This window comes from Astatotilapia calliptera, chromosome 23 (assembly GCF_900246225.1).
Source record: "Astatotilapia calliptera chromosome 23, fAstCal1.2, whole genome shotgun sequence".
NCBI lineage: Eukaryota > Metazoa > Chordata > Actinopteri > Cichliformes > Cichlidae > Astatotilapia > Astatotilapia calliptera.
This window is the reverse complement of record NC_039323.1, coordinates 33398746-33411265: the sequence shown is the minus strand read 5'-3', so window position 1 is coordinate 33411265 and position 12520 is coordinate 33398746. Positions and strand designations below refer to the sequence as shown.

Here is a 12520-nt window from a genome sequence, read left to right as displayed (position 1 = left end):
ATTTTGTGTATCGTTGCACCCCTAATATATATATATATATATATGTGTGTGTGTGTGTGTAAAGAAATGAGGGATGGCTCTAGACATACATTTGCACTGCACCCTATATGCAGTGTTGGGACTAACGCGTTATTAAGTAACGCGTTACAGTAACTACGTTATTATTGTGGTAACGAGCACGGTAACTAGTTATTATGCCAAAATCAGGAACGCGTTACTCGTTACTGGGATTTAGATAGGGTCGTTACTCGTTACTTCGTGTGGTGGCATCGCGGAGTTTCCACAGATTCAGTAACATTAGCAAGTGGTGGAGGCAGCAGGTGGATGAAGGAAAAGGGACGCAGAAGGAAAAGAGACCCGAGGCGGCCGCCGGTCCAAGTGTGAACTGAACTTCAGGTAAGAAGTTATGACCTGCAGTCTCTCTGGGTCAGATATGAACCAAGTTTAGGTGGAGTTTATTTTCGTTATTCTGACTTTTTCCGTACTGCGTGCTAGCTAGCATGACGGAGTTTCTATACAGCTGGGTGGGTGCTATGAAGTTAATGATGTTGAACCTTATTTTGTTCATAAGTTATTAGAGTTGCCAACCGTCCCGTCTGGTATTCAGAGAAAATATTACGCGTTTCTTATTGAGGTGAAAAGGAACAGTTTGTCCCGTAATTCAGCTACAATGAAAAAGGCACAAAGCTGGAGTTATTCTGTGTCTTTGCTGCACAGCTGCCTCTTCTTCTTTCATTCTCCCCCCTCCCTCTACTTCAATCATGAAACTGATCAATGATCAGCTGATCGGCTCTCTTGTTTGTTTATCGCCCACTTTGCGCCGAAAGAGGAAACCAGCGGATGTCGCGCTAAACAACAGCAGCACGTTTGATCAGCTGTTGTTAGAATTTATTTAATATTAATTTCTAGTATCAGCTGATGTTTGCTGGAGCCACAGCTGTAAAGCTGCTGGTCATGATATGGTTTGGTTATCTGGTGAGAGGGAAACATGAAGATGAAACCAGGAGATGTCCTTACTGGATCATCAGAGCTGAACAGGTGATGGAGAAACAGGTTTACCTTTTAGGTGACATGAATGAGTTGAAGGGAAGTTATGAACTGTTTCTGAGAGACAAATAACACCAGGATCCTTTTTTAGGTAGCTGACAGCTGGTAACTGTGCAGGTGCGGATCTAGCAAAGTGTGGCCAAGGGGGCATGTAGGGCATTAACAGGGAATGGGGGGCACAAAGAAATACTTTTCTTTCTTATTCTCATTTAAAATATCTAGCTTTTAAAAAATAATTATCTGAATCTTACAACAAACGATTGATAGATTGATGCATATATACCATCAGAACAGTGTACATCACTGTCACAACTGTGTTTGTTTTCATTCAAAGGCTTTATGATTTTTCCTATAATGGTGGGCCAGTTTCTAGTCAAAATGCCCGGGCCAATTTTCTTTCCCAGTCCAGCCCTGTATGCAGCTCATCTGCAGTCTGGTGTTACCTACATCTTCCTATTCAGAAGGCAGAATTTCTGAGTTCTGAGTACAATCGAAAGCACCACGACTGCAGTTTTTGTGTTGGATGTAAAAGGCGCACATGACTCTGTGACGTAGGCTAGAATCATGGCAGCAGTCAATGACGGTCCAGGTGTGGGATTTCTCTCGTGGAAATATGCACGTTATCATATCCTTTCTATTGGTAGGTGGCACAGTGCACTTGTGGCAAGTAAGCAAGCTAGAAGACTGGCAAAGTTATGGAAGAAACACATTAACAAGAGAATTCTGAGTAAAACCAAAGTTACTTTTCCTAGTAACTAGTTACTTTGAAAGTAACGAGTAACTTGAAGTAACTGAGTTACTTTTGAGAGAAGTAACTAGTAATGTAACTAAGTTACTATTTTAAAGTAACTTACCCAACACTGCCTATATGTAATTATTATTTAGCTATAATAAGCTAAATGCTATACTACAGCTGTTTAGCAGTTTGTTAGAACATCAAATCAAGAAAACTCAAAGTCAGTGAAAAGACTCAAGCATATCAGTTACATAGCTGAAGACCTACTAAAGATGTACCTAAACTTTATGTTTTAGCTTTCTGAGTCTATATTTATGGCTCTGTATCGACTATTAAAAACTTCAGAAGGGAAGAGATTACCGAAGTCCTCCTACGCTTAATTAGGTTAATGACTGGAAGGGTTGTCCCCAATGCCCTCTTAACTTGACGCCTTGTCTGTGTGCCCTCCCAGCAAGGACGCATATAGAAACTTGAGTGGCCCTGTGGGTATTTAAAGACAGAGCTGGCCAAATGCCACACCTAAGGAGCCTGTTGTACTAAAGGGATGAGACTCCTGGATTTTCAGTGAGATGCAGCCCGCCCACATTCACCACGTAAAAGAAGCACAACGGATTGCAATCCAATTATGGAAGCTGCTGGGCTTTCCCATGGCAAAATCTAACCTCTCCCCCTGCACTACCCCACAGGTAAACGGTGTCAGTGTGCAATAACAACAGGCAAAGGTGCTCTTTCATCATTCCATGTCATTATAACTACACAATGCATTGCTAGATCTAAAAAAAGAAAGTTTCTGATGTTTCCTGTTTTTACCATCACATTCATTTTAATGAGCTAATCATCAACGAACCAATGTTCTCTCGGTTTGTTTTCAGTTGCAGCTACCAGAAGCTTTAGTTAAAGCCATCACCAGCTCGCAAACTAGCTTTCACTTGATCTTGTCATCTTGCTGTCTGGTTTTATCTGTAACAGAGTGCAGTAGGTGGATATTAGATATCTCAGTAACCTAAAGCTTTACATTTGCTTGTCGTAAAAAGTCTAGATTTCAACTGAGTCATTTTTACCTGATAAAACCTGTAAGTATTTTGCTTTGTAAAGCAAATAGCAACAACTTCAATCACTATTTTCCAATTGGATTAATGCATGACAAGCACAGTCCTGGGTCATAGTCATGAAAGACTTAAACCTATTTTCGATAGGCCTCTATATCCTCTCCCTTTGTAACATTGTAATGATTTGTCATGCTATTAAAGCATGGAGGTTTACTGTACACTAAGTCGTCCTGGGTAAAGGGTAACTAATCCCTTACTCTGACCTACTAATTTAGCTTCTGTACGGCCTTAAGCTCTACAGTTCTCAAGTATACACTAAGGATATACACTAAGAGGAGTAATACTAATCAGTAATCAGTGGGCTTATAGTCTATTTTTTTATGTAGTACTTCTCAATTCAGTTAAGTTCACCAGCACTATATGACTTCAAAACAGTTTAAACAAGTCTGCAGAATTATATACTGGAGACCATTAAAGACAATAGAGCTATAAAAAGATACATGATGAACTGACTAAAAAAACAAGACAGTTCTGACAGTCATATAGCATCTGCACCAAGGGCAACAGAGACAGAAGAACAATTGCCAAAGAAAACTACTTTCTGCAAAATTGCTGTGTGATTACCATAATTGACGGCTCTGTGATAGAAAAAAAGGCCAGTCATTTGGAACTTTGCAAAGCTGGTGTTTATGGATAGGCGGGTGTTTAGAAATTCCTCGTTCCATGAAACGGGGCATAAAAATGCAGATGATGATGTGAGGTGCACAAAACCTGAGCCCCAGAGCGGTGGGAAAAACAATCAAGCGTGGTCTAACGACTTAGCCTGCCTTCCCTTCAACCCACAATGATCCCACTGAATGGCAGTGAATCATTTTATGATTGTTCTCCTTCTTTGAGCCTTTATATATTCTAAGATATGAATCTCTGAATTATTTCTGTAATCCCACCAATCAGAGCTCAACTTCGCCTACTCTGTAATGACAGCCTGTTGAGCCAAAGTTTGACCCTGACCTCTGGACTGCCACCACCATTCATATGATGTTACTTGTCATTTACTCAAACACCTATAATTACACTTCGCAAGCAATATTTTGTAGTCACGGCAGTTTCTGACTACATGTTGCTATACTTGTCTAGATATAGGCAGTAAAACAATTCCTTCCTTTTTGTTGGTGCCAGGTCTCACATAAGCCCATATGGTGCAAATAAATCTCACACCAAATAAGGGGAGGCATCAAATTGGAAAAATCGACTAGGCTAAATATCAGCCTTGTTCCACATTTCAGCAATGTAAATCAGAGCACTCAAAGTAAAGTAAAGCATGCAGATCTCAGGATCCATGGGTGTGCTGCCAAACTGCATTTACACATTGGCGACTTAATTCATTATTCAATCAATTATGTTAGACATGGAAATAGGATCAGCCAGGTCCTAATGGCAAATCAAAGTCTTTTTTTATTGTTGCAACAAATACAAAGAGAGATGATTTACACGAGCAGTGATAATCTTATTAACCAATAATTTCCGGTATAGTTTTCATCAAGGACCTTTTTTCAGACCAAAACAAGGCAATAACTAACTAAAAACTAATGCACGAGAAAAAAAACCTATGATGAAAAGTACTGAAAAGTACATCAGCAAATAAACGAGATGAAAATATTCTGGAGAGATGAGATTCAAGTTGATGCTCAAGTTGGTCTGCCTCATATTAGAGGCCAGTTGTACTGCTCTATCAACAAGGAGCTGGTGCTTTTTGCCCTCTGTTTGTATTTCTAATGCCTTTCTGACTTGTGCTTACAGTGGGGCAAAAAAGTATTTAGTCAGCCACCGATTGTGCAAGTTCCCCCACTTAAAATGATGACAGAGGTCAGTAATTTGCACCAGAGGTACACTTCAACTGTGAGAGACAGAATGTGAAAAAAAAATCCATGAATTCACATGGTAGGATTTGTAAAGAATTTATTCGTAAATTAGGGTGGAAAATAAGTATTTGGTCACCTCAAACAAGGAAAATCTCTGGCTCTCACAGACCTGTAACGTCTTCTGTAAGAAGCTTTTCTGTCCCCCACTCGTTACCTGTATGAATGGCACCTGTTTGAACTCATCATCTGTATAAAATACACCTGTCCACAGCCTCAAACAGTCAGACTCCAAACTCCGCCATGGCCAAGACCAAAGAGCTTTCGAAGGACACCAGGAAAAGTTTTGTAGACCTGCACCAGACTGGGAAGAGTGAATCTACAATAGGCAAGCAGCTTGGTGTGAAAAAATCAACTGTGGGAGCAATCATCAGAAAATGGAAGACATACAAGACCACTGATAATCTCCCTCGATCTGGGGCTCCACGCAAGATCTCATCCCGTGGGGTCAAAATGATCATGAGAACGGTGAGCAAAGATCCCAGAACCACACGGGGGGACCTGGTGAATGACCTGCAGAGAGCTGGGACCAAAGTAACAAAGGTCACCATCAGTAACACACTACAACGGCAGGGAATCAAATCCCGCAGTGCCAGACGTGTTCCGCTGCTGAAGCCAGTGCATGTCCAGGCCTGTCTGAAGTTTGCCAGAGAGCACATGGATGATACAGCAGAGGATTGGGAGAATGTCATGTGGTCAGATGAAACCAAAGTAGAACTTTTTGGTATAAACTCAACTCGTCGTGTTTGGAGGAAGAAGAATACTGAGTTGCATCCCAAGAACACCATACCTACTGTGAAGCATGGGGGTGGAAACATCATGCTATGGGGCTGTTTTTCTGCCAAGGGGACAGGACGACTGATCCGTGTTAAGGACAGAATGAATGGGGCCATGTATCGTGAGATTTTGAGCCAAAACCTCCTTCCATCAGTGAGAACTTTGAAGATGAAACGAGGCTGGGTCTTCCAACATGACAATGATCCAAAACACACCGCCCGGGCAACAAAGGAGTGGCTCCGTAAGAAGCATTTGAAAGTCCTGGAGTGGCCTAGCCAGTCTCCAGACCTCAACCCCATAGAAAATCTGTGGCGGGAGTTGAAAGTCCGTGTTGCTCGGCGACAGCCCCAAAACATCACTGCTCTCGAGAAGATCTGCATGGAGGAATGGGCCAAAATACCAGATACTGTGTGTGCAAACCTGGTAAAGACCTATAGTAAACGTTTGACCTCTGTTATTGCCAACAAAGGTTATGTTACAAAGTATTGAGTTGTATTTTTGTTATTGACCAAATACTTATTTTCCACCCTGATTTACGAATAAATTCTTTGCAAATCCTACCATGTGGATTCATGGATTTTTTTTTCACATTCTGTCTCTCACAGTTGAAGTGTACCTCTGGTGCAAATTACTGACCTCTGTCATCATTTTAGGTGGGGGAACTTGCACAATCGGTGGCTGACTAAATACTTTTTTGCCCCACTGTATGTGTTGGCTCATGTGCCTACTCAGCTTGGTGGCTACAATGCCAGAGAGGAACGTTCATGTTTAGAAAAAGTAGGTAATTGGGTGGTCGTTTGATGGTGAAGGTCGTTCATGACTAGGATTGTTCTTTCCTGTCTACCTGTGCAACCTCTGTAGGGTCCAGGTATCATCTCATGCTACCAATAGAGAAAGCGACCCTAGTCAAATCAAAAACTAGTGAACAGTCAGAAAGAAGGAGGAGGGAAAAAATGCCAGTAGCCTCGAGCTGTAAAATCATTCCTGTTTGGGGGTTGTGTCATTGTTGCCGCTTTGGTGCACCAGTGGTTCATTTCATTAACACCAAAGCAATTTAAACTGATTAACACCCCCCCTCTCCCTCTTAACTGACCAGATCTTTATCCCCATAAGTTTAACTGACTTGATGCTATACTCTGACAGGATAGAGTTAACCTCAGTGCATGTCTACAATCATCTGTAAAACATGGTGGAGTCTCTTTCATGGTTTGGAGCTGTATTTCAGGCAGTGGTGTTGGGGATGTTTCCAAAATTGATGCAATTGCGAACAGAACAGTTCCATCAGATTTTGATCCACCATGCTATACCACCTGGAAAGCTTCTGTTTGGCAGCAGCTTCAGTTTTCAGCATGACAATGATCGCAAACACACTGTCAATGCAGTAACAGCATAATTGGATAGATGAACACACAATACAACACTATCAGGATGGATTGGCCTCCCCAGAAATCGTCATGACAGAGTACAGAAGAAAAGGCAGCAGAGAAGCCTGGAGAACTATTTCTGAAGACTACCTGAAGAAATTACAAGAAATCTTGTCTAAGGAACTTTAGGCTATATTGAAGAATAAAGGTGGTGATGTCAGCTGTGGACTTTCAAACTTGTTTAGACCTTATAAGCTGTATACTGTACATTTCAAGAAATTGCTGCACCTATTTCCCATTTCCTTAGCTAAATATGCAGAACAACGGGTTGCTCAAGGCTCTTGCATAGTATTGCTTATATACCTTATATGTACTGCAGGTGATAGCTGAAACAGTCAACGACAGCACAAATGGGCTAGCTGACAGTGAGAACCAATAGGTTAAACATCTAGCTAGCTAACTCCATAACAATTCAAGTATCTTTTTAAAACAACCATAAAGGAGCTCTTTATGAGACAGAAAGCCTACATGTATGATAACTCACCACGCCTGAGCTGCTAATATCTGCCTAGCCTGTGCATCCAGCTACAGAGAATTTTCAACTAGTTTTCACCAGAAATAAACTTAAGTAACATAATTGATGGAATTAACATGCTCCTCAACCTTTAAATGCTCAGTTACTACAGTATGCGGCAAGTATTGCTTTTATTTGACGTGTATGCCCTACTGAATATTGATTTGTCAGTAACTTGTAAGGGAAAACACACTTTGCCTTTTGAAATTGTCTGCTTTTACTTTCTTTAATAATTCAGACAGCTGCACTTAGAGTGTGTGGAACTGCAGTAATTTATGACTCCGACTGAGCTGTAGCTGCTTTTGCTTCACCCATAAGGAAAGAGCAGCAAAGCGTTAAGCGTAAAGTGTTTAGAAGTTGGCAGAGGTGCACTGTGTTTCCTGCCAAAGTGTTTAGCTTTTCCTCTGCCTAATGAAATTCACCAGTAATCCCTTATCGCAATCTAACTACCCTCCAATTAAAGGTCTCGGCCTTTGGCCTGACCATGCCCAATTTTAAACACTACATACAGTCTGGAGCACTACCCATCTGCCAAGTGAACACCTAGAATGGAAATACTCAGGTCAAGATGTGATCTGCCGGCCTACTGTTACGCAAGAACAACCCAGGCTTTCAGTTGTGTTTGTGATAGTCAGCATAATAAGTTGTTTTAATGGAATTTCAGCTCTTCTTGTGTTGTATTAATAGATTTAATGTGCATAATTGTCTTTTTCATGCCTCCAGAAATCTCTTGATGAGGGAACAACACTTGGCTGCACCAATTTCACCGTGCACGCCTCTTTAAAAGTTGTTTATCACTGCCAAAGAACTAATCACTGTTTTCTGTCCCCAGTATGAAATATGCAGCCTTTGGAAAGCATCAAAAGTAAAGAATAAATGCAAAATGAAGGTGTCTAGTGTAATTGGGCCCTCCTCCCTCATTATTTTTCCTCTCTGCAGATAATTCCTCTCCTTGTCTCCCACCTTAAACTTTCTGCTTCTCAAATGCTTTCCATAGTATTCGCCAATCTTTTCCAAATCTTGACATGACCATGATTAAGTTTTTGTTTTCTCTCTTTTCCTTTCACCATTTTCTCCTCCTCAAAGTTGTTGTTAGTTTTTTTTGTTTTGTGGGGTTTTTTTTTTTTGGGGTGGGGGGGGGGGGGGGTGTTAAAAGAGGGCCATGATAGATCAATGTTCAGCTATGCTGCAGTATTCAACATGAATCAGTGTAATAGCCAGAGATGTTACACGGTTTTCTCTCTGTTTTCATCACAAGTGTGATGCAACACATTTTGGTTAATCTGACTCCGTCTGGGTCCGGCTGCTGACAGGGAAGCTCACCCCTGACCCAGAAGTGTGGTTTAAACAAAAATAGACTAAAAAAATCCCCCCCTCCAGCACACACGCACACACACACATTTTACAGACATACTAGACAAATTCTGCTCTTGGCCTCAAGCCTGCAGTCTAATCAAAAAGTGCTAGAGAGGCTCTGCATCAGCTCCACACACGGGGAGCTACACATAATGAGTGATGACAGGGTTGTAACTCACTCTAATATGTTAATAATCTACTCTGCTGTAAACAAACAGGGTTTCACTTCCACTTTGAATGTCATCATATTAAGAGCAAAACACTTAAATCAGAATAATCTTTCCTGTCTGTCTCTCAGATGCCTATCCTGTGTCAGAAGTCGTCTACACTTGGACTGAGGGAGCTAAAGAATCTGTGGTGGTGGCAGAGGATGGCTCCAGACTCAATCAGTATCATCTTGTTGGACAAAGTGCTAACACAGAGGATATACACACAAGCAGGGGTATGTGCTATTTTAATAACTCTGTAGTAATAATATTAACAGCAGTGTGCTTCTATTGCTAGTAGCAAAGTATTAAGAATGGATGGATTAGTGAAATAAGTTGTGGCAGAGATAAAAGTAATATACTTAATCCTAAATGATGGAATATTTTGTGATATTAGGGGAAAAAATAGAGATTAGGTAACACAGCAATATAAGAACTGGAGCCCCAGTAGACAGTTACTGTATAGGATACATAGTACAATAAAAACAAAAATAGGATGACTTAACTATTACCGTTGAACACAAATACAAGCTGTCAATGGGACAAACACTACACCACTCATTAATAAGGATAGAAATATTCAATAATTTTCTAATTATTAACACACACAACAAATCCAATACTGCTTACTTGATCATGCTACAAATTACAGGAGTTTTGTAAAGCTTAGTTTAACCAATAGTTTAGTTTAACTTAGTTTAGCCCATTTGTGTAGGCATGTAAGGATACTTACATATGTTGCTGGTGTTAATGCAGTTTAGCTACGCAACAAGCTAGCAGTTACTGTTTCTAACTCGAGTACTGGTTATTAGTGGAAGATTGTATTCATACAAACATAGTATTACAACATTGTCTACATGTCCACATTTAATATGGGAACTTTATTTCTTCATCATAACTGTGGTGATACAATGGCAAGCTAATGTTAGCTTCATCGCTTCAGCTAGCATCACAACAAAACTGTAAATATTCAGTGGCATCAAAACTGTACCTATGAACTAGGTTGTTTTGAACAACCTATAAAATTTATCTTTTGGCAGGAAAATGGAAAAATAAGTAGAGTGATTTACTGAAATATTAGCAAACATAAATGAAAATACAGAATAAGGCAAAAACAGAGTATGCATAAAACAACAAGTTGAAAATGTCAAATATTTGGTATGAGCGCCTTTATTCTTCAACATAGCCTGAACTATTTTAAGCTAGCTTTCTTTATGTAGTCTTCAGGAATAGGTCTCTTGAAGAACATTCAAAGCTTATCTTTGGATGTTGGCTGTTTTTGGTTTGTTCTCTGTCATGACGCCACTCTGCTTAATGTTAAGATAGGGGCTCTGGGGAGGCCAATCCATCACCGATCATGTTCCATTGTGTGTTTATTAAAGCTGTTGCCAATCAGATGTTTTTTAAATGTATTGTTTGGTCGATGAAAATCTGACAATACTTTGCTGCGCTCATCATTCTATCATTGAGAAGATCCCCAATATCACTTGCTTGCTTTGGAGCAAGTGGCTGCTTTTTGTTCAGGCTTTTTTGTCCGGTGTGTTTTATGACTGTAGGCACTTACACTTACACTATTATGTTGATTACACATAATAATGACAAGTTCAACTGAAACCTTTAAATTTGCTTGGATTCATCACAGCATAAGACACGTTGAAATAATTTTGGGTCCAGTTTTTGTAAAGTTTGGCCCTTCTTTTCCTCAAAAATGGCTTGAGGCTATCCTTGACACTGGCAAACAGCAAATGGGCCAATTTCCATGTTGATTCTGTGAGGACATTAAGATGGTATTCATGTCCTGTTCATCTTCTTTTGTCCTACACTTGTCTAGTTTCCTTAAAACACAGTGTACGAGTGTACGAGTGTACGTGATGTAACATTTGGCATTTTCAAACACTTTGTGTTTGAAAAGCATCTTTTTACAAAGAGCCCAAACATACCATTTAAAATGAGTTCATTGATGACCCATCTGTTTCTATTTGTGTTAGTTGTTTTTTATTTATCGGGATTCACTCTTCGTCCATAAACCTCAACTACTGTACAAAAACAATTAAAACCATATGATGTTATAAACTACTTGTACCATCTGTTATTTAAGTAATAATTCTGAGTTAGCTCTTTTTTACAGGTGTAGAGACCTTTGTCAGCATATTTGTTTACCATCAGAGCAGATTTAATGAGACAGATGCAACTGAAATGCCGACGTTTAGCTTTAATTTAAGGATTCGGACAAAAATATTGCATCAGCTGTATTTATATACAAACTGCCCTATTTTCTGGAGCTAAAATATTATTGGGGAGTTGACTCTGGCTTATTTCTGTATTTTTTCACAAGTTAAGCAGGTTAAAGGTCCAGAGATGATTCCAAGTGTGGCATTTGCATTTGGAAGTTGTTTCTGTGAACTGAAGCAAAGGTTGAAGGACCTCTTAAGGCAAAGAGAATATTCTATCCTTAGACTGGAAAACAAACATATCTGAAAGGGAGCAGAAACTTGTCAAATCAGCAGTTCGGCTCTTGCTGAGAAAAAAAGAAAGCATTGGAGAGCTTGTCAACAGAAACAGGTCCTTAAATCCATAAAAGACAAAAGTGGTGGATGTTGGCAAGATCATTTCCACGGGAAAGACAAAAAAACCCCCACAGGATGCACCAAGTGTGGAAGTCACTGCATTGATTGCAAGATGCAAAACATTTATGTTTAGCTAGCCACGCTAGCTTGCTGGACAGATGAAAATACAGCAGAGCTGGGAAGAAACAAAAGGAAAAAAGATCTAAAATGACTCATAATCTGAATAAAGTAGAGACAATTTGATGCAGGGGTACACATAGCTTCCTATGACACTAGGTCACAGGTGTTTGTTGGTGATTTGACAACACAAAAGTGTACTGAGCAGTGTGTGTACACACTGAGCGACTTGCAGTCAAGTTAACTGGATGTCATCTCAGCGAACAGATGAACAATGAGCCAGACCATGCTGACAAAAGTAACCCAGGAGATTTTGAAAAATATAAAAAAAAGGTGGACTATTGTGCAGGCAGCAACTAAACACTGCTACAGTAAAAGCCTCGGCGGGAAACCTTTTCTCTGCTGATTGGCCACGGATTCCAGACTTCAGGAAGTCATCATCAAAGGATCACTGACAAAGTTTAAAAAAGATTTTATTACGATTATATTAAATTATTGCACTACATTTAATTCTCTAAAAAAGGGACGGTACATAAGAATGTAATTAGTTCATTAGTCAAATCTATATTTTTTCTTAACCCCTTAACATCTGGATTTAAGAGGTTAAATTCAACTTTGGGTTAATTTAACATTGATTGTTCAACTTCAAATATGTTGTGTTGTGTACAAACATTATGAAAACTGTGCCACTGTTCAAAACTTTTTTTAAGTTATAAAATTTTTAAAAAATTGTTAATTATTTATTATTTTTCATTAAATAAAGAAACCTCAATCAGAACATAGTGCAAGCATTGCATTGTGTATTTTT

General features: G+C 39.6%; 2 protein-coding genes across 3 annotated transcripts in view; one reads left to right on the top strand and one right to left on the bottom strand.

Annotated features, from left to right (window-relative positions):
* The window catches only part of LOC113016987 (gamma-aminobutyric acid receptor subunit alpha-5-like), a 47103-nt gene that overhangs the window by 17335 nt on the left and 17248 nt on the right, over positions 1-12520 (top strand). Inside the window, exon 7 of the mRNA XM_026160236.1 lies at positions 9121-9264. Coding sequence (XP_026016021.1) covers positions 9121-9264 — 144 coding nt within the window. The remainder of the gene's footprint in view (positions 1-9120; positions 9265-12520) is intronic.
* The window catches only part of LOC113016986 (gamma-aminobutyric acid receptor subunit beta-3-like), a 91247-nt gene that overhangs the window by 73408 nt on the left and 5319 nt on the right, over positions 1-12520 (bottom strand). The window lies entirely within an intron of this gene.